The sequence below is a fragment of the Hermetia illucens genome, chromosome 5 (assembly GCF_905115235.1).
Source record: "Hermetia illucens chromosome 5, iHerIll2.2.curated.20191125, whole genome shotgun sequence".
In the NCBI taxonomy this organism is placed as follows: Eukaryota; Metazoa; Arthropoda; class Insecta; order Diptera; family Stratiomyidae; genus Hermetia; species Hermetia illucens.
The window spans coordinates 84,108,332-84,128,547 of record NC_051853.1 but is presented as its reverse complement, the minus strand read 5'-3'; the positions used below and the strand labels follow the sequence as shown (position 1 = coordinate 84,128,547).

General features: G+C 40.3%; 2 protein-coding genes across 3 annotated transcripts in view; one reads left to right on the top strand and one right to left on the bottom strand.

Moving 5' to 3' along the window:
* LOC119656600 (double-stranded RNA-specific editase 1-like) overlaps positions 1-11,788 on the bottom strand; it is a 20,862-nt gene extending 9,074 nt beyond the window's left edge. Inside the window, exon 1 of one of the 2 annotated variants that reach the window (XM_038063028.1) lies at positions 11,598-11,788. In XM_038063028.1, the coding sequence (XP_037918956.1) occupies positions 11,598-11,651 (54 nt within the window). In that variant the 5' untranslated portion in view covers positions 11,652-11,788. Of the gene's footprint in view, positions 1-1,015; positions 1,348-11,597 lie in introns of those variants that run through there. The other variant, XM_038063029.1, reaches the window with a different exon arrangement.
* LOC119656599 (protein ALP1-like) lies at positions 11,765-20,216 on the top strand. Its single transcript, XM_038063026.1, has 3 exons — positions 11,765-11,853; positions 11,930-12,344; positions 19,207-20,216. Exons 2-3 carry the CDS (start codon positions 11,958-11,960, stop codon positions 20,059-20,061), a joined length of 1,242 nt encoding a protein of 413 aa, XP_037918954.1. The 5' UTR covers positions 11,765-11,853; positions 11,930-11,957; the 3' UTR covers positions 20,062-20,216.

Below are 20,216 nucleotides of genomic sequence, written 5' to 3'. Positions count from 1 at the left end.
GCGAATAAAATAAAGATAAATTACCCAACCTTCACAATAGAAGAATTGTTGCTACAGATTTATGTAAACAAAACCTTAAAAACTGAAGCACTGCACCATTTTGATTTTAGAAACTACGTACGAATATTGGTAATGAAATGAGTTATATATGACTCATTGGACAGGGAAGTTGTCAAGGGGTTTCACCTTATCTGAATAATGATACTAGTCTCGCAAAAAGAAAAACTTAAAAAAAAAAACCTGTTTAGATCCGCCACCATAAAGTGTAGCCCCAATGATATATATAACAAACCACACGTAAATTAATTTGCGACCCAAAGTTTTTCTGTAGTGTCAAGTATATTAGATGAGTTAAACAAATTGAAATTACACTGCTTATCTCATGCTGCCGAAAATAACAATCAGAAAAACAGGCTGTGTGGTTGCCCTATACTCCACAAAGGACTGAAGCGAAAACATATTTGCAAAGGTGAGCTTCGTGTCTGGCTCAAGTTAAACCAGGTATGCCGTAAAGATGATAATGCAGCCGGTTTCTAATGCCGATTCCACATATTTTTGCCGATTGCTGCAAACTACAAACTTCCAAAAACTATTGGTGGACTAAACAGATCAATCCACACGTTTGCAAGTGCGTTAGTGTTTTCTGAGCAGGCAAGCAAATTCCCGCAGATTTGTCCAAAAAACCGATACTAGATCGGATCGATGGCAAGCGCTTGCACAAGCCAAGTCAAACACTCTAAAATAAAATAAAAATAACTTCTCCCGATTTCTAATAAATTTCCTTTAAATATTCACAGAGGAGTTATGTCGGTAAACAATAATAATCGTTTAAACAATTTTGTCTTCTTCCCGAATCCGATGCAACATTATAAGAATATAAGCTGCTTAGAAAATGTTTAGAAACTAACAAATAACAAAGAACAAAAGCCGGTACCATGGTATCCTTCAACTACCATGCACTGCCCACTTATATCCGTCCTGCAATGGCTAGAAACATAGTTCATATTTGAATTACCTGATTCAAACATTGGCAAGCCGGAGCTGCATTTTTCCCGAATGGTTTTGCCATTTTCGTTCAAACTATACAACTTCAAACACGAAACTGATGCCCAAAATTGCTGGTTGCGTTATTTAAATCCTGTTGATATCACTGGTCTAATTTCTTCAAATTATTACACAACAAAATACAAATACGTAGTACGTAGGAATGGCACCGCACTTATGGATTCTCAAAATAGATGCGATCTGCAATTCATTTAACTACATCCACAAGATTGCACTCATGTGAAAAATCTTATGCATTGCTTTCATGGAAAAGAACAAATTTTAATCTTCAGCAGCCACAATGCTTGGTAAACACTAAAGAAAATTTTAAGACACAAAGATGAATGTCTTCATTGCGAAATTCTATTTCATAACAATCGCAATCAACGTACGATCGAAAGATATCTTGTTCTGAATTGATATGGCTTGAATATCGTCAATTTGGACAATCTCTGGTAGAGTGTACATAAAAGTTCCCCGTGTTATTATGTGCAATCTGTCAAACTTAGTGTATACAGATTAGCGTAATCAAGCCTGGCATGTTTTTTTCCTGAAACAAATCATTTGCAATGTCCCAACTAGGCGCTGTTAAGTTAATTTTGAAATAATAAATGTATAAATTCCGAATAATGTTACTCCAAAAAATATTCAAATTATATTGAACAGAATAATATTCTAGACATTATTCTGTTTCTAGTATAGACATATACGCATATACACTGGATAGGTACATGCTGTAGTTATCTTTGCCGGTACCTGCCATCAGACGTCTCGTCTAATATGTAACATAAATGCAAACAATCAAATTAAAGGTCCTTTTTTATTTAGAAGCTACGTAAAAGGAGTATTTATAGCCAAAACGTGTTAAAAAATGGATTGAAGTAAAAATCTGAGTCAACACGAGGTAGATCCAAGATAACCCCTACGAGGAAAATCATGAAACTCAGCCCGTTGTTCATCTACTCAAATTAAGATAATAATGGAATTAATACAGTGGAATCCCGATCATTCATATTTCGAGCTAATTCGTACAAATTTGCCGGTCCCAAGAGTTAATTTTCTTTATTGTTTTGCTTGTGATATTTCGTACCAAATCGTCAATCCCTTGAACATACGAATCATCGGGATTCTACTGTAATAACCGTATTTCGTCACTCGAATGAGGAATTTCATATTTACAGGAAATTCGCAATCTATTGAGAATAATAATATTGCTCTGTTTACGATGAAGTATGCATTAGCAAGGCATCGATCAAAAGTGTAATTCAAAATAGATTAGGATCTCTTTCAAGCAGCATATGACGTAAATACCTTTAGATTTTTTAAATACGGATCACGTCCAAGGAGTCCGTGATTATCTTCCATGGGTTTAGAAAGTATCTCCTTAGTATTGAAAAATCAAAGACTAAAGGAATCTGCGTGTTGTCCAGTATTTACTCAATGATTGCAAAGAATCAATAGACAGTTATCGTGGCAATATCCGCCGAAAAAAACTGACTTTATTGAGGAGTATTGCATTAGAATATGAATGGGGTTGACATTATACTCCATATCTTCCAAATTTTTAAACTTCCTCCCGTTTAGTGGTGCTGTCCGCCCGTCCACATAGTCTTGACTCGGGTGAAATCGAATGGTTCTCAAATCACCATCTACCTTTTCCCACCAACTCTAGATCAAACTTAACTAGTGAGCTCGTCAGTGCTAATTCTGTGACCACTCAGAGCCTCCTCTTATAGTTTTTTTCAGAAATGAATAATCGTGACATCTTTATACCAATACTGCGATGTGGCGTTCATAGATCTTAGTAACAGGACGTACGATACTTTAAAATACTGTAAACTTATCCACATTATCATTGCCTACTATGTAATATTTTCTCTAAAATACTGTAAATTCATATGTACCGGCCTACTAAGTATAGGTAAAAATTGTATAAAATAGGAAACATGAATTAAAAATATGTAGTTCGTTGGAACTATCGAACACAAGCCTAACGTGTTTTATTCTGTGGAGTCCAGGCAATTTGCTGCTCCCAAAATTTACACTGCTTGACTAGATCATTGTGGAGTTCAGGCAATTGCTGCTCCCATAGCTGGTTAGTCTGGAGTTTTGGCATTTAGCTGCTCCGACTAACCATAAACTAATTTACAAAGAAAGAAGAGTAAGGGATTGCCAAGTCGACTGGCAACAACCACATAAGGTGGCACATCACAATACTGCGATAGATTTTGAATTTGATAATAATAATAATCGTAGGCACAATAACCCAATTGGATCAGGGCTTTGAAGTGTATTGGAGCACTTCATTCAAGACCGTAACGGTACACCACCCGGTACAGTACCCTGTAGGAGGCAATGTGGTCAGTATTGCGCTCGCCCGAGATTATTAACCTGATTTGACTCAGGAACTCGTTCACAGCTGAGTCGACTGGTATCCGACGTCGATCGTCCGTACGACAGCCATGTGCTCTAACCACTCAGCTATCCAGACTCCGGAATTTAAGATGGTCATTAAAACGTCGATTGCGCTAAGGACGCCAGTCATGGGACGCTATTTCATCTAGGTTGCTCTGATATGTGAAGAAATTCCAATTCATAAGTAAATCGCTCAGTTCTAGGTTAGTTACTTTTACTAACAATGATAGTGCCCGTTTCAGTCACTTTTACAAAGTCAACTTTATTATTAGAAGCTAAGAAAACATTGTCAGCATAAGGCGATGTAGAGGGCGCTGGACGTTGGATATCCCGCGTAACAGTGTTTATGACATGAGACGCTTTGAATATACCAGCCACACACACTTCGATCTTTACTTTTCAAATCGCAATAGAACAATTTAGCCCATCGCCCAAGTTCCTCTGGCATTAATTGTTGTCGCACATGCCATATGAGTTTGTATGGTACAAGATGAAATGTCTTCTCTAGGTCTAGAAATACACAATGTAGAGAGGCGATACTCGTTACGGTGCTTTGCAACGAGTAACGGCGCAGCGTGCATTGCGTGAGAAGCTCCGCAGTTCTGAATGTTGTTTTATAGTCATGCTTTGTTGCAAATTAGATGATCTTCAACTCTCCTCAATAACACGAATGAAGAATTCACTGAGCCAGAATATTGCGTGCCAGGCAGATATCTCGATTGATGAAATCATTAACTTAATACTCAAGGTGTGGGACAGCGAACCAATGCCTGGCGATTGGCAATGAGACATTACCTGTCCCATACATAAAAAGGGAGATATCATGTAGTGCACCAATTATAGAGGTATCATGTCGCTAATTACCATCTATAAGATATTCTCAGCTATCTTGCTAGGTCGGATAGCTCCATACGCCTAGAACTTCATTGGCCCATATCAAAAAGACTCCATTCCAGATAAAACAGTACTAGATTAGATTTTCTCTCTGCGACCAGCGATGGAAAAACTGTTGGAATATGATCATCAGTTGCGAAGCCAGATAAAAGCAACAGAATCACTTTGCAGACCATTCGACATCAACAACGAGACCTCTTGATCGCGTTCGAGGGAAGAATCCTCCGGAGGATGGACGATCCCGTAGCCCACATAGCGATGAAATCTATGAACGATACCATGCCCGTTTGGTTGTGGATAAAATCCGGCTCAATAGATTGCGGTGGGCGGGTCACTTAATCCGCATGGATGAGGACGATGCATCCCGGAAAGTCTATAAGGGCAATATCTATGATAGAACAAGGAGACGTGGCAGACCCTGCTTGAGATGGAGCGACGACGTAGAACAGGACGCCAGCCAGCTTTAGGGATATCGAATTAGTGGACCTCGGCGCAAAACCGGGAATCTAGAGTTAAGGCAGGCCTAGACTGGATAAAGGTTGTTGCACCGTTGATGATGATTTTCGCGAAATTGACAACACACCAATTCTCTCTTCAAGTTTTTTCTACGATTTGCAGGACAGCTATTAATGGCCCACGTTGAAAAGCGCTGGGTTCGTAGGACGAGAAAATGGCGTTGTTTGGTGGAAATTTAAGCGAATTGACCTTTCCCCCCAAATGTGAGTCTCATTACTTTTCCCCGACGAGTTGCCTGCAAGGTAAAAACCAGTTTGTTGACCAATTTTACATCAAACGCTTAGTTTAGAGAACCAACCAAACCCGGATGATGAGAAACGACCACTTTGTCCCAGGGGTGAAAATTATGTAGAAAATTCGGGCCCGGAGGAAATCTCACTGTCGACACCATATACAAATTTAGTAGATTCTTGTAGGCCTTTCTACGTACACTTTAAGTTTCATGTTCAAATCCACACAAAATTGGCATCGTCGTGCTCTGCTGTTTTGCCGTCAAACAGCCCACCTGGAGAAAGTTGCAGATCTTACAATAGACACCTTCATTGGCCGTGGAGGGCATCATAGCTTCATCTCAGCTAGATCTAAATTTCGGAACTTTCAACAATAACTTATTCAGAGCAAGCCTATGAGAAAATCATGAAAGAGTGCAGCATTAAGAGATTCAAGTTTTGATCTATCCTTCAAGAGCTCCTCATTTCGAAAGATTCTCGGAAACAACGGTTGAATCGGCAAAACATTTGTTGTTCAAGAGTGTGCCAACAGCTTTTATTATTCATGTATTGAAAGCCTATAACATAAATATATACCGACTGGAACGGTATCGGAGCGTAGGTTACTATCTGGACGGATCCGATGCTTCACAAACAAAGCATTCGCTTTTAATGCAATGAAAAATAGTGACAGGCAGGCATTTTAGAAACAGTGTTCAAAAGAATATTTGAATGAGTTCCAACCAGAAATGTTAATGAAAAGAATCAGCTCTAACCTTTTAAGGTGTAAAATGATTGACATAAAGGAAGCAAAGTTTTGAAATAGCCACTTGGTGGCATTGCCATGGCATCCACACGCGAAGATGGAACAGTATGAGTTCACAATGTAAGAAGAGTATGCGGATCATGCAAACGCGTCCTTCAGCCAATAGCTTTTCTTCAAAGTCGACCGGTTCAAGAAGAACCTCATAAATCAGCTAAACGTAGAAAATAGCTGGTGTCCCTATTTTGTTCCTTCCACGAATTGTAATGGCAAGTCAAATCAAAATTGTCAAATTTAAAAAACACTGGATTATCAATATCCGAATGGAATCTAGTGGTGCATTACAATCGCGAAGCATTAACATCGGAAAGCTTTGTCAATTCAGACCACTTCAAGTCTGTTCCTGACAAACTTAAAATTACCAAGTAAAAAAAACTCCATTGTATATGAGCCACCCATTGAACTTCATATTTAATGTTTTCATGTCATTAGTGCGATGGAAGAAGGGAGGAATTGGAAAGTCTAACAAATGAATGTAGAGCAAATGATTTTGGTTTGATTGGGGTATTCCACAACATATTCAAAGCAATTACTATAAAGTCGCGCTAATTCGCCACTTTTTAGTTGGTCCATCCCATAGTTCCATGGCCTTATAACTGAGCAGCTTTACAATGCCAATAAGAGCGAGTTGTTTTGGAGAATTTTCCATGAGCGCAAGTACGTTCACCAGGGAGAAGTGGACATTAATAATAATAATCATTCAACAATCTAATTGCATCCGGGCCTTTAGAGCACTTCATTCAAGACCGCAACGATACACTACAGTACCCTGTAGGAAGTAATGTGGTCAGCATTGCGCTCGCCAGAGATTGTTACCCTGATTTGACTCAGGTACTCATTCACAGCTGAGTCGACTGGGATCCGACGTCAAATCACGATACAAACTCTACTGCCGCCAGTGAAATTTGAATCGCGACCTTACGCTCTAATCAGTTAGCTATCCGGAAATTGACATTGCATGGAAAATTTCATCTGATCACCATCGCGAGCCTATTGGCTACGTTAATCAAACCCCGACGTGGATGATTAAACTGTTTATTGACTAAATTCACGAAACGTTTATTTTCCTCCTATGACATTTTTTGGTAGATATTGCACCATTCTCATGGTCCAGATCAAGTTAAGGAGGGTTTCATTTTGGTTCTCTTCTAACAGCCACTCGGGTATCTGCTGTCAGCCACGAAACGAACGTTACATGCTGACACTTTGAATCAAATAAATTACAAAGATATAATATTTATTAAAGTGAAATCTGGGCCGAGTGCAATATCATAACTAATAATTTCCCCTAGAAATTTTAGCTGGAGATTAATGGGACCATGAACACGAGTTGATCACCTAAGTGGAAACATTTCCAGGAAAGATCCAGACTCGAAAAAGCTGCCTTAGGAATTGGTGTGAAAAGAATTGTGGTTCGCGAGAAGCTATCTCTATTAAAGAAATTTGTACACCGACTCCACAGACCATCTTTGATCCATCGGTGAAGAATACTGTGTCATAGCCTTGCAACACGTCGCCGGTCTTCCACTGTATTTTGGCTGAAGTCCAAAGCAAAGTTTCTCGTGAAGTTCAGCGTGGGTGTGGGATAGTCCGTGCGGAATACTTAGATTTCCCCAGATACTTCGTCTAGGATGTTATTATTGCCGTAGGGCTTCGCTGTTCCGTATCCGGACTCACCTAGCCTGGCGGCATTGCACGCTACAATGTATTTAATGTGGAGGTCTAGACGGAGGCGATGCAGGAGTACATTTGCCCTCCCCCCCCTTGCACACCCGATTTTTTTAATCCTAATAAATTTAGCTCTATTGTATTTTTTGCTCAAAATATGCCACCATATAATAGAGCCGTATGTGAGGATTGGACCAAAGCGGTGTACATCCAGAGAACTATCCCCCTTCCCGGCCGAAGACCCCATTTCTTTGCAAAGGTTCTTTTGCAAGTATAGATGGTTATGCAGGCCTTCTTAACCTTCAATTCTATGTTCAATCCAGGATTACAGATACTTTACATTGGAGGAAAAAACCAAGCTTTGTTCATTCAGCTGCGGTAGGTGGAATTCAAGTACCCTTGTCTTGTTGGTGAATAGCATCAGTTCGTTTTGTTTGGGTTTATGCGGAGTCCGCATCTTGCGGCCTTCGATGGTATGGTCATGTGATTTGCGCTAACGAGAATTCACTTGCCAAGATTGGTCTGAAAATCGAAGTCGATGGCAAGCGACCAAAAACGCAGCCGGAACAACAGTGGCTTGATACGCTGAATAGTGATTTGAAAGTCTCACCGATCACGACGATCCGGCCCCGCCTGTGAACGGGATGAAGGCTAAGGAATAAGAAGCCATAACGCCAGTGCATGCCGTAAAAGTAATCGAACTAAACAGGAGGACTTCTGAGAATGAACTAATCCACTACATCAACAACAGCGAGGGTTACTTCTTTGGCCGCACTTCAGGTGTTTAAGAATAGGAGCTTATAAACGATGGGAATACATGGAAACAAAAGGCAACTATGAAAAGAATGCCTTTGAAATAGATTCTTGCTAGCCACAGATTCTGTGTTAAGTGGATTGAGTATCTAGAACTAATAAAAGTAACGCAATATACAGTGGCTCTATCAGTGAGGCACAAATTTCACAGATAGCTACGGATATCCTGACCAGGATTCCACTTTTTCTATTGAATAACTTGGAACCAATGGCATTAATCGACTCTTGCAGATGATTCAAAACTTTTATTACAGAAAATACGCGCAATTCCTATAGGCGCACCAGAAAATTTTATTTTAAAACGCTCTGAATTAGACAATTGTTAACAGATGTTATTGCCACAGTACCTTCTTATTACTGTATTGTATTGTTTTCCATATTCATAATGCAGTTTACCTTCGTCAGTCGTTCTAGCGAAAGGTTTGTTCAAGAAAAGTGGTAAATCGAGTGAATTTTATTGTTTTTTTCTGTGTTTCATCGTACGACTGGTGTGTTTTCTTATTTCCTTCAGAATCAATCGTTTTAAAAGAAAGTGTTTTTAAGGTTTTGTGTAAACGAAAAGCCTTATTAAAATCGGTTCAGATCTACGTTTATATTCAGAAACGGCTGAACCAATTGTTACGAAATTTGGTGAGAACATGTGGTCTGTGTGTCTCTTAAAATGCAGCCAGTAGCGCCATTTGGTATTGAATTTTCAAGGGGATTCCCCATACATGCCAAAGCAAGATGTAATTTTTTTCTTTTTCACAGAACAGGGTCATGTGGGGTATCAAATGAAAGGGCTCAATTAGTACTTCTTTTTTCTGAAATTGGGTGAAACCTAGAGGAGAAAGGGCACAAAATGTGGAAAAAGTCTCGTTCTCAGAACCGAAAAATAACATCACAATGGTGTACCGTAAACGAAATCTAGGTCTCAAAATACATCGCATTCCGATATCTCCATAAATAAAGTTAATAATAATATATTGACATGTGTGTTTAGGTTATCAGCGGTTTTTAATTTATGTACCTGACATATATGTATATGTATGCTTTTGTGCAAGGAGTAAAGGGAAAATTTAGATGGGCATATATGCATGCATTTTCACGCGGTAATAGACGATGTTTGTTTATGAAATGAAAATTTTGTTTGGGAATGAGTTGTCCTGAGCCCACCATCCACTTAATGGCGGGCTGCACTTGGTCGAGAAGCAAGTTACTCCTTCTGTTAAGTGCACGGACTGCTCTGTTCGTGGGCAAGCGCCCAGTACTTTCAAAAATTATATTTGGCTTTGACGGTTTCGATCGCAAGGTAGAGGCGATCTCATCAGACGCTGCCTTAGCGCATCTACCCTGCAGAGCACCGTGACCGAAAGCGGCAACGGGTGGCATTTAGGTCATTTTTATTGAATTCAAAACCCGCACTGAGGCAGCGTCTGATGAGATCGCCTCGGCCCTGCGATCGAAACCGTCAAAGCCAAATATAATGTTTACTTATTTAGGGTGAACATTAGGTTTATGTCGTTGATTTGTATGTATGTACATATGTGAATCTTCGGGTTTGGCAAAATATGGAAATTGTATAGCCTTTATTATTGTAAGTTGATGATAGGATAAGTTAAGGGGGCTCTCAAGCCATTTCTAAAAAATATGGTATTATACTATTATTAATTTGATTTAAACATGTGTCGGTATGGAGGGAGTTCATGGAGTACCATATCTCTTTTCAAATATTTGGATTGGGTAGCTTCTGAAAACGAGTCCTTGAAATAACAGACTCTTTCGGATCCCCGCTCTCCTCCCCTTTCCAATGACTGTCAAAACTAATACTGAATTTGGAAAATACTAATCGAGACTCTTATTTTGGTACCCCACATGACTATATTCGTGAAAAAAAATACATCCCCTTTCGCATATATAAGGAGAGCAGACCCGCATTCAATTGAGATAAAAGCAAGGCGAGTTTACGCGAACAACCGACAGTTTGCCACAGTTCCCGAACTCAAACACGAAATCTTCACAAACTGGGTGGAAATAGAGATGGAAGATGCTCACAATTTAGTTTCATCAATGCTCAAGCGATTTTTTAATATGATTCAGAATATTGGCTCAGCATTCAATTATTAGAAATAAAAAGTTATTGAATGCAATTTCAAATTTTTAAAGTGCGCGCGAAATGCGCGCTCAACTTGGCACTTTTCTTAAACAAACCTCTCGCTAAAGTGACTAACGAAGGTGAATTGCGCAACCGATTTGGTAAACAATGAAATACATTTGTAAGAAGATACTGTGAAGGTGGCACTCAGATCTAGTTAGGATTCTTGGAATTGAAGCGTGCACTGTATACACCAAGTATGCAACACCGCAACGATATTTTCGCCACAAAAATAAAACAATAAACTACCGCAAAACAGTACGGTCCTTGGGAAGTAATTTTTCGATTATTCTAGTACCAGAGATGATTCTGAGATTTGCCTAAAATACCTGCTAAAATGTGCTTCACCGGCACGAAACGTTTGCAACTACGAAAATTACTCACAAATCCTGTACTATCCGGACTAAATGTAGTATGCACGCATGATGTGCCAAGCCCGCCATCCACATTCAGTTCGGCCTGTCAGCTACGCCTAAAGAGTCGGCATTCCGCCGATGGCCATAACGTGAATGGGATGCAGTTGGTCTGTCAGTTTTAACTGTTCAGGCGGCCAATGATCGATTTAAAAATGAATCTCCCAACCCGCCAGACATGTTTGTTTAGGCTGTGGGCGAAAATTTCATTGGCATCTTTATCGATGGTGAACAACACACAAAAATATCTCAAATTCTTGTTTCAAGTCAACCAAATTCCCAGAGTTGAACTAACGACGTTGCAGCTTGTCGGTACGTGAGTGGTTCTCTCAGTTCAACTGGGGGCCGGGTGGCAGGCCGAACTGAAGGTGGAATATCTTCAGCTGCATTAGCAAAGCTAGTAATTTGACATAATTGGTGGGGAATCAATAAGAGCACTAACTGCACTATTTTCCACCTTCTACGTATAAAAAATATGAACTGTATTTCACATCGGCTCCAAGTGCTTCTTATTATCACTGAGAAGTATAAAACTAACTCTTATCAAAATCACAAATCACCTCCAAACGGACAATTCATATTGATTTTCTCTGAATATGCCGCCACAATGGCGGCCACATGTAAAGCATTTGCAAAATTCCTAACAAAACCATTCAGTTCGTACTTACGTTGATAACACCGCCGGGGACGAAATTCGTAGTTGGCACTCTTTGGCGACGCATCTTAGCTTTTCTTTTATTGCTCGAAATCTAGAAAACCGAACGAGTCGAATTGAATAAACCAAGCGACAACAAATCCTAGCAAAAACACCCACGGAATCGCGAAAGCCGGTCGACAAACTTGCTCCCCACGATGCACCAAAATTCTAAATATCAGCAGCTCTCGCTAGTGCAGTTGTCAAAATTGTGTTCAGTGGTCGGAAGAGTGAGTAACCAAGCATATTCCAGGCTTAATGGTTTCCTACATAATGAAGAAGAAGATCGTGTGATGACATTTTTAGGATTTGTTGTATTTACAAGCTTAAAGCAATGGACGAAAGCGCAGTTGTAACGAACGTTGCCACAATTTTAGCTAAGGATTTGTTATTAGATCGAAATTTGAAGTTTCGCCCAATTCCATATCCCGTGCAGCAGTTTTGGAACTTCTTAGAAGATAATGACGAAGGAATGGACTATTTCGTGTACAACATGTTGCGGAAAAGGAAGGTGCGAACGTGCAGAAATGGCCGAACGAGCAAAGTTCCTTTGGATTCGGAATCTACCGAAGGGAGTAGATCTATGCCAGACACCACAATTACACCGGTTCCGCTAGTTAAAAGCCAGACGCAGAAATTAGAGGTCAATTTGCGAATTTCTCAACTTTTGCCTCCTAAGGATTTTGAGGGGAATTTTCATATGAAAAAAGGAACTTTCAACGTAAGTAGCAATAGTTAAGATTTCGAATGATGTTAATTCATAAAATGCAAGTATATGGTCGTCATCGCTCTCCTGCCGGACATATAAATCAAGTTTCAGCCGTTTCAGTAGGAGTGATTCCTTCCTCCGTCTGAAATTTTTCTTCAGCCTTTGTCCCGTTCACAAGCGGGGTCGGCCCGTCGTGATCGGTTTCGCCATTTGGTTCTATCGAATGCCTGATCTGGGTGCAATCTCGAGGCTTTTAAATCCCCATACAGCGTATCAAGCCACCGTTGTTAAGGCCTGCCCTTTGGTCGTTTACTATCGACTTCGATGTTCAGACCAATCTTGGCAAGTGAATTCTCGTTAGCACGAATTGCGTGACCATACTATCGAAGACGCCTGTCTCGCAATTTTTCCACGATCGGTGCAACTCCATATCGATCGCGGATATCTTCATTTCGGATAGGATCAAGGCGTATTACGTGACTAGTTCAATGCAATATCCCCGTTTCCATTACTGCTAGATGCCGTTCATTGTCTTTTATAGTTCCCCAACACCCAACACCATAGCGAGCGACAGGACGGACGATATTTCGATAAATTTTAGATTTGAGACATTCGTTGACATGTCGATCACAAAGAACATCAGTTATGGAACGCCACTTCATCCAGGTTGCGTTAATACGTGAAGAAATTTCATAAAGCAGTTCTCCATTGACTGATAGCGTTGACTCTAGGTATTTAAATCGCTCTGTTCTGGGCAGATCACTGCCATTGACAGTGAGCCTGCCTGTTTCGTTGGGTTCGGTCGTCAAAAATTCAGTTTTGTTTAGATTCAATGTGAGACCGTGTTGCATGAGGCAATCATTCCATTTTTGGGCAAGTTGCCCGATATCCGTCTGAAATAGTATATCTAATAAGTACTACCCACACACAGTGATCTCGGACTTGGGACTGCATTAGGGAAGCATATCCACGCATACCATAGGCACTAAACCACAGGTAGATACCGCTGGATGTTAGGACCACGCCATTGAGTGTAGGTCCTGGCTATTAGATATACTCTGAAAGACATCTTAGGATATAGGCGGGGGAACTGAGGTAGTGACTGCTCAGTCAGTTGCGGATTGACAATTCACGTAAAGTATTCCCCGCATGCCGTTAATTCCAAATAAAATGGATAGAGATTTGCAATTCTCAATCCAGAAAATACTTTTATGTTGACTGATGGCCACGGTTCTGTACATATCAATTCCGTAACCACCGGTTTGCAACCTTGATTGGTCTGAGCATAAGCAACTACTACTTTGTTTAGGATAGAATGACTATGCTTCACAAACAGCTGCAGGTTGCACTCATTTTTCGTTTACGACCTTTTACTTTCCACAACGGATTTAGATTGAATTTGGTACTATGCGAACGCTCCTCGATGACCGGGTGAGACTTTTGATGCAGAGGAGGGGGCTCTCTACGGGAGAGGCACACAATCTTGCCAATTGCAATGACAATGGTCAGAGGTTTGTGTTTTCTGCGGCTTCCATTACTTCACCATTGGTTTCCCATTACTTAGCGCAGAGATAATGTCAATTGACTTTCAACGGATGATGGCTGCATACAGATCAGATCGATAGCATTAATAGGTTAGGGAGTTGCCTCTGGTTGTGGGCAACAGAGAGGTGCAAGGGTGGATAGCCTCAACTCTCTAAGCTCAACACGGCTCGCCTCCGTGATTTAACTATCATTCCACGTTGGTTAAACAATAGTGTACAAGCCGCCATAAAAACCGCGTTTTAATTTGCAAGTTAAATTCTGGTAACCCTGTGTGTTGGGGCTTAGAAATATACTCAAAGTCTTCCTATTTGCAAAAGGCGACTTAAAGAGAAATTCGTGGGCTAGCAGCCTGCAAATTTCGAAACTTTGTTGATAACGAAACGCCTTGACTGCGACCTTTGGCTATCGAAAACGGAATTTGCGCACGTTCCTCCGCAACGATATCAAGGGTCTCCAGAATGGTCGCTTTCTTTAATTCGGGCGGGAATTCCAACGATATAAGCTGTATATTCTGGGCCTCTGGAGAGTATTTCTCTTTCTATTGCAGCAATATGCTTTTGTCCTCTGGAAATTCAAATTGTAGCAGACATGAATCTGGCGTCGGGTTGTTTCTGATGGCTACCGCAAGGCGCGTTCTCTTGACCTGGAAACCTGTTACTAACAGGCTTCTGAGTGCAAAATCGCGGTCCAAATTAAGGAGGACCACAATTGAACAATGCTATTCGTCAATGGAGACTTTCGAAATAGAGGAGAAGAATGGTTCCCACGAGTAATTAGAAGTAATTAAGGAGAGGCTTTCTAAAGGTGACATTGTGATCGAGATGGGTGATTTAAATACCAAGGTGGGTTTTGACAACAGCTTGTAATCATAATGATAGGAGGTTTGTGGATGCAATTTCCACCGCCTCGTCATTGGTGGCACAGTGTTTGTGGACAGAGTAAGTTCAGTTGGGTTTCAACTGACCGTGGCGTCCGAGCAATAAGATCGACTAGTAGATTTAGGTGTTGTCTCTTAGATGTGCGTAACAAGAGAAGCGCTGACTTCGGTCTCGAAAGGGTTCACCATCTGATGTTAGCTTACGTTCGCTTGCATGTTTCGTCCGCGATTTCTCGCATGATTGAAGAGCTGCGACCCCCTAAAATCGACCACTTGGGTGATCCAGCTGTCATTCGACAGTATAACAACTATTTTGCTGAGTAATCCGCGTGAGAATATCGATAAACATTGGACCACCATAAAAAATGCTATTTCTCGGGTGCTACCCAAGTTATCGGTCGATAGGGGCGGCATATAATATGGATGACTGCGGAATCGAGGGAGCGGATCGCTGAACGGAAGGGTTTGAAAGCTATATTGATGGCTGCGAGTGATGGCGGGTGTGTCTCGCTCGAATTCCGATACTGTGCTAAATCCCGGGAAGTTAAACGTAGTGTATACCTTGACAAAAGGGGATTTGTTATTGGGCTGATCAGGGGAGCTGAAGATGCCGCAGAACGCGAAAGAGAGAGTGGAAGAAGCGGGTAATCTTTAAAATTCCAAAGAAGGGTACCCGTTTTGTGTGTGACCATTGAAGGGGTATCTGCGTGGTCCATGCCATTGCGAAGATAATAGCCGAAATAATCCTAGAACGGGTCAAAGAGCTTGATCGACAGAGAAAAGCATTCGCACCGGGTCCTCCGGCATTGACCACACCTTAGTCGACGGAACATTTCGGAATAGTGCGCGGTCTTAAGTTTTTCATTTCACTTACTCTTCAACGGTTCGGAGAAAGCTATCGACAGTGTGAAGAGGGAATGTATCTGACGTGCTCTACGCAGGAGGGGGATTCCGGAGAAACTTATAAGTATTATATTATCAGCACGACATATGATGGCGTAAAATGCTACGCGCTGCATCGATGTGAAATCTCAGAAGAATTTGAGGGCCAAAGTGAAGTCCGCCAGCATTGCATCTTGTCATCGACATTATTTCTCCTTGTTATCGGTGATGTTCTTTATGCAACCCTGTCCGGAGGACGTAAAGGAGTTCAACGGAAGATTATATCTTTACTCAAACACCTCGACTACGCTGATTACATCTGTTTGTTCTCTTACCGGGTCACGGACTTTGGACAAACAGTTTTGAATTTGGGAAGCGAGGCAAGTAGAGTTGGGCTGAAGATAAAAACCAGGTAACCAAAGCTCTGACAGGTCATTGTAATTTTTCTATTTGAATTAACAGGCAAAGTGCATCTAGTGGTTTCTGCCAGCGGTGGCACAAAACTGGATGTCGGCCGACGCATTAATAATTTGGAAATACAGTTATCTCAACAGCAAATCCAGTTTTGGTTGACGCGCCATATTCCATCAAGCGGTGAATGGTAAACAATTAACTTTTTTAGCTCGATTTGTTTGTCGGCAGAAAAAAAAGGATCGATGAGACTAACGAACTGAAAACTCTTATTGCCTTTGTGAACGGAATCGAAAGTGAGTTCCTATACCGCGACAAATCTTGGAAAGTACAGCACATCGTGCGCCGTGACGAAAGGGAAGTTGTTATTACGCTGTTCACGAGGTAGCACTTGATATCTTCTGTGTTTCTGAAGAAGGAAGGTGGGGTATTTACCAAGAATGGGAGTGCTGCAGCTGCCTCTCAGAACCCACATCCCGTAGCCCTACTATTTAAATCTTTCAGACCAATTTGCCTGAAATCTTTCGTACTCAAAGAAGTTTATAGACAATTATATTAGAACTAGTCCATGTCAGCACGCTTACCGGGTAGGGTGGTCTAGTGAACACTGCCCTGTATCAGCCCAAGATATACTACGGAATACCATAAAAAACACTGGATGTTTAAGATTACGTTGGAAAACTTTCTCGGAGTCTGGTGTCCAAAGAATCAATGTTTGTCAATCATGTCTTTTAGGAAATCATGGAGGGGATTTTGCGTTTCAGTTAATTCACAGAAGAACTTTCAGGAGAAATTTGGTTTTCCCGTTTCTGTAACCGGAGACATTTTGAGTATTGCGGCAATATCCGATGGTATCGACGTACTCAGTTATAAGTCGAAATTCTTATCGATCCACTTCCACTTCTTTCTCACTCAAATTGCATTCGGCGATGGTTTGATGCTGCACTCTTCCGAGGGAACTAGAAAATGGCTCTCAAGTCACCTGTTGTCACTTTGGTGACTTGGAGGCAAAGAGAAATATATGGTCAAATTACGCAAGTTTTAAGAATGTTTTCGGAAGATACAATTGTGACAAAATGGTTATTCGGTACTCTAACAATGTTGTTTTCGGTAGTCCGCACAAAGGCGCTATTTTCCGTTTTTAAGATTTTGTGTGTAACAAAACCTTATTAAAAAGTATGTAAAAGCGCATTTTGTGTGGTATGAAGTGAAAGGGTAGTATTAGAAAGAAAAATCCTATTTCTGATGTTGGGTGAAAGATAGGGGAGTGAGGGCTCGAAATGTGTGCCCAAAAGAGAAATAGTTCTCGTTCCCAGAACCTATCCAACTGAAAAATCTGAAAAAATCACAGTGATATATCTATACAAAAACTAGGTCTCAAAATACCTCCTATTACGATATCTACTCAGTTATTATTGCACTCCATGATGTGTATGACGTAATCATCAAATAAAATGAACTCATATGAACGGCGGAGTTGGAATTTGGAGACATATCAAGTAATGTTTTCAATGTCTAGCCCTGTATGAGTAGAAAAACGTGCGCAGAAAGTTTCGTTTACAAGTTGAACACAAAACCTTTATACCCGAGCGTGGAATTTCTAATATTCCGACTTGTTTGAAGAGAGGACTAGCTGAAACTCACTAAATTCGCTTCAAAATGTTCGTTTTCTGGGTGCACAAATTGTAATTTTTTGTGAAAGGTGATGTCAGTGAATTCTTTTAGAGGCATGGAAATTCATTTTCACGAAGGGTCTTAAGGTGCTTGTTGCCAGGGGAAATACCTTGATCATGCGATCGATGAGTCTCTTTCATAACACACCAGGTAATTGTAAATTTTAGTGCTTCCTATTTACTCTTTACTGAAGTATTTTTTCTTTTCCTCCATTTTTCAGTCAGACTGCGCTTCAATTCCATTATCGTCACACTTAAAGCTGTGCAAGTGATAAGTTCACAACAGCATTGGAAATAATCCAAGAAAAGACGGGTTACTTATGTTGTTGGCTTCGCATAATTGGTATTTTGCAGATGGCCAAAACTTCAAAATCTACCAGAAAGTCAGGAATTTGTGTCTAGTTGAGACGATAAAGTATCTTCAGGGAGTCAGTCGTCTACTTCGAGAAAAACGATTATTGATACAAAGTACTCCTCTCTCCTACCTTGCTGAACAGGCGAACGAAGGGATTCTTATTCATTCGTTCGCTATAGAATCAAGCCTTTACTTGATACCACTTTCAAAGTCGGGGGGAAATAAAATTGTTCATCAACAAAATACTTGATAGAGCGAAACGTGGGTGGATTGTTCAAAATCTTTATCGTCTATGTAGCGAGATAGTTTGCCTCCTAACGAACGACGACAGCATCTTGTAATCGCCTTGTGTTGGAGGACGGAGCGCGTCCCTCTTTATATGCATGAACTCCTGGATCACCATTGACAGAATGGATCTGATTTAATTTAATTCATCATGAAGTTTTTATGATTCTCAGTTATTTAATCGTTATGTAATTTCTGTATGGCATCAAAACGAAGCTAACATACACATCAATAGTAGTCTGACGGCTCATCACACTTTCTCTATTTATATGAACCAACAAATATTTAAAAATGTATTTGAGTACGACAGAAACTTATGTAATAAAAGGGTCACGGTCATTTTTAAGTAACTTTAGAAGTTGTTGTAGGAAGTTATCCCAGAGGTACCCCTCCGAGCGACACATCAAGACTATCATCGCTTGAAAATCTTAGATATTTGTTTACCTCTGAACGTCAACAAAATGTTCTGTCTTGTAAATATCAATCTAACATTAAGCAGTACCAAATTTATCGCTTAGAAAGCGCACAAGGCAGTGGATGCATTTCATTTAAGAAATCAGCGCTGCTAATCGTGGCACTGGTTTTAGTTTTCGAGTATTGTCATGTCGGTCACCATTGAAAACAACCTTTAGAGTTGTTTTCCCTAACTTACTTTGAAATAATAGTTAAATTACCCGTTCGAAACTTGTTCTGAGAATATAGTGGACAACGATTCAATGTGTTCATTTACTACCAATTTATTGCAATATATTGTATTATGGCTTCTCCTCACATTAATATATTTGCGTAACGCAGAGTACATTTCATTTTACTAATTGTGAATGCAATCGTTTATTTCTATTGCAGGCTTTACTCGAAGTGCTCAGTCCACTCATGAAAAATCAGCTTCGTGAAATCGACAACTCACTTATATCCAAGGATACTTTTCTTTCGCTAGCACTATGGAAGCTAAGCACAAGTCAACACTTTGAAGAAATTTCCCAACGATTCAAAATCCCCGCCAAAGTATGCCATCAGATCTCAGGAAATTTTTGTGGATTAATTTCAAGTTTCATCAATACATTTGTAAGCTGGCCCAACATGCAACACATCATTGGTTTGACTACATACAAACAAACACAAATGCTTGGTGCAATCGGGACCAAACACTTGGATGTATTTTTGGAAAGTGAAGACGATGAAGTTGATGTTATTCTTCAACTGGTATGTACAAGTGATTTGATCATCATTGACTGCTATTTGGAACTCGCGTCGAAGTACTCATGTCACAATAGCCCGATTTTGAAGAAGCTAGCGTCAACGTCTGAGCCTTTACCAAATGGATGTTATCTGGTTGGTGATAGCAAGTTCCCGTTGATGTCATCATTAATAACACCTTATTCTGATGCAAAAGACCAGAGAAAAATTCAATTCAATCAATATATTGAGATGCAAACTAAATCTGTACAAAATACGATTACTCAGATGATGCATCGATTCCAGTCATTGTATTCATTGGAAGCTAAGGACTTACAAGAAATGAAGAAAACTATTGAGACTATTTGCGGTTTATACAATTTTTGTCGAAGGTTCAACGATAATTGTATTCCGAAGTTGTCAGAGTCGGGAGTACAAGAGGTGAAACTACCAATGAAAGGGGATGAATCGAATCCAAACGGTATCCGGCGGAGAGAGCAATTGCTTGAGATAATTTGCCCATAAGACTGAACTAAGCTACACGTTGACTGATTTACGCTCCAGTAACCTTATTTTCAGTATTTTCAATGATCTCAATTAGGTTTAAGACTTGTTCACTTATGAAACGTTTTTTTGCCATTAATAAATCTGAAAAGTAAAATAAATTGTTTCTTGTATAA

Excerpts from the sequence above, each read along its gene's own strand:
- LOC119656599 (XM_038063026.1), top strand. The coding sequence starts at position 11,958 with ATGGACGAAAGCGCAGTTGTAACGAACGTTGCCACAATTTTAGCTAAG. Across the intron at positions 12,345-19,206 it reads TGAAAAAAGGAACTTTCAAC|GCTTTACTCGAAGTGCTCAG; the intron begins GTAAGTAGCAAT and ends TTTCTATTGCAG.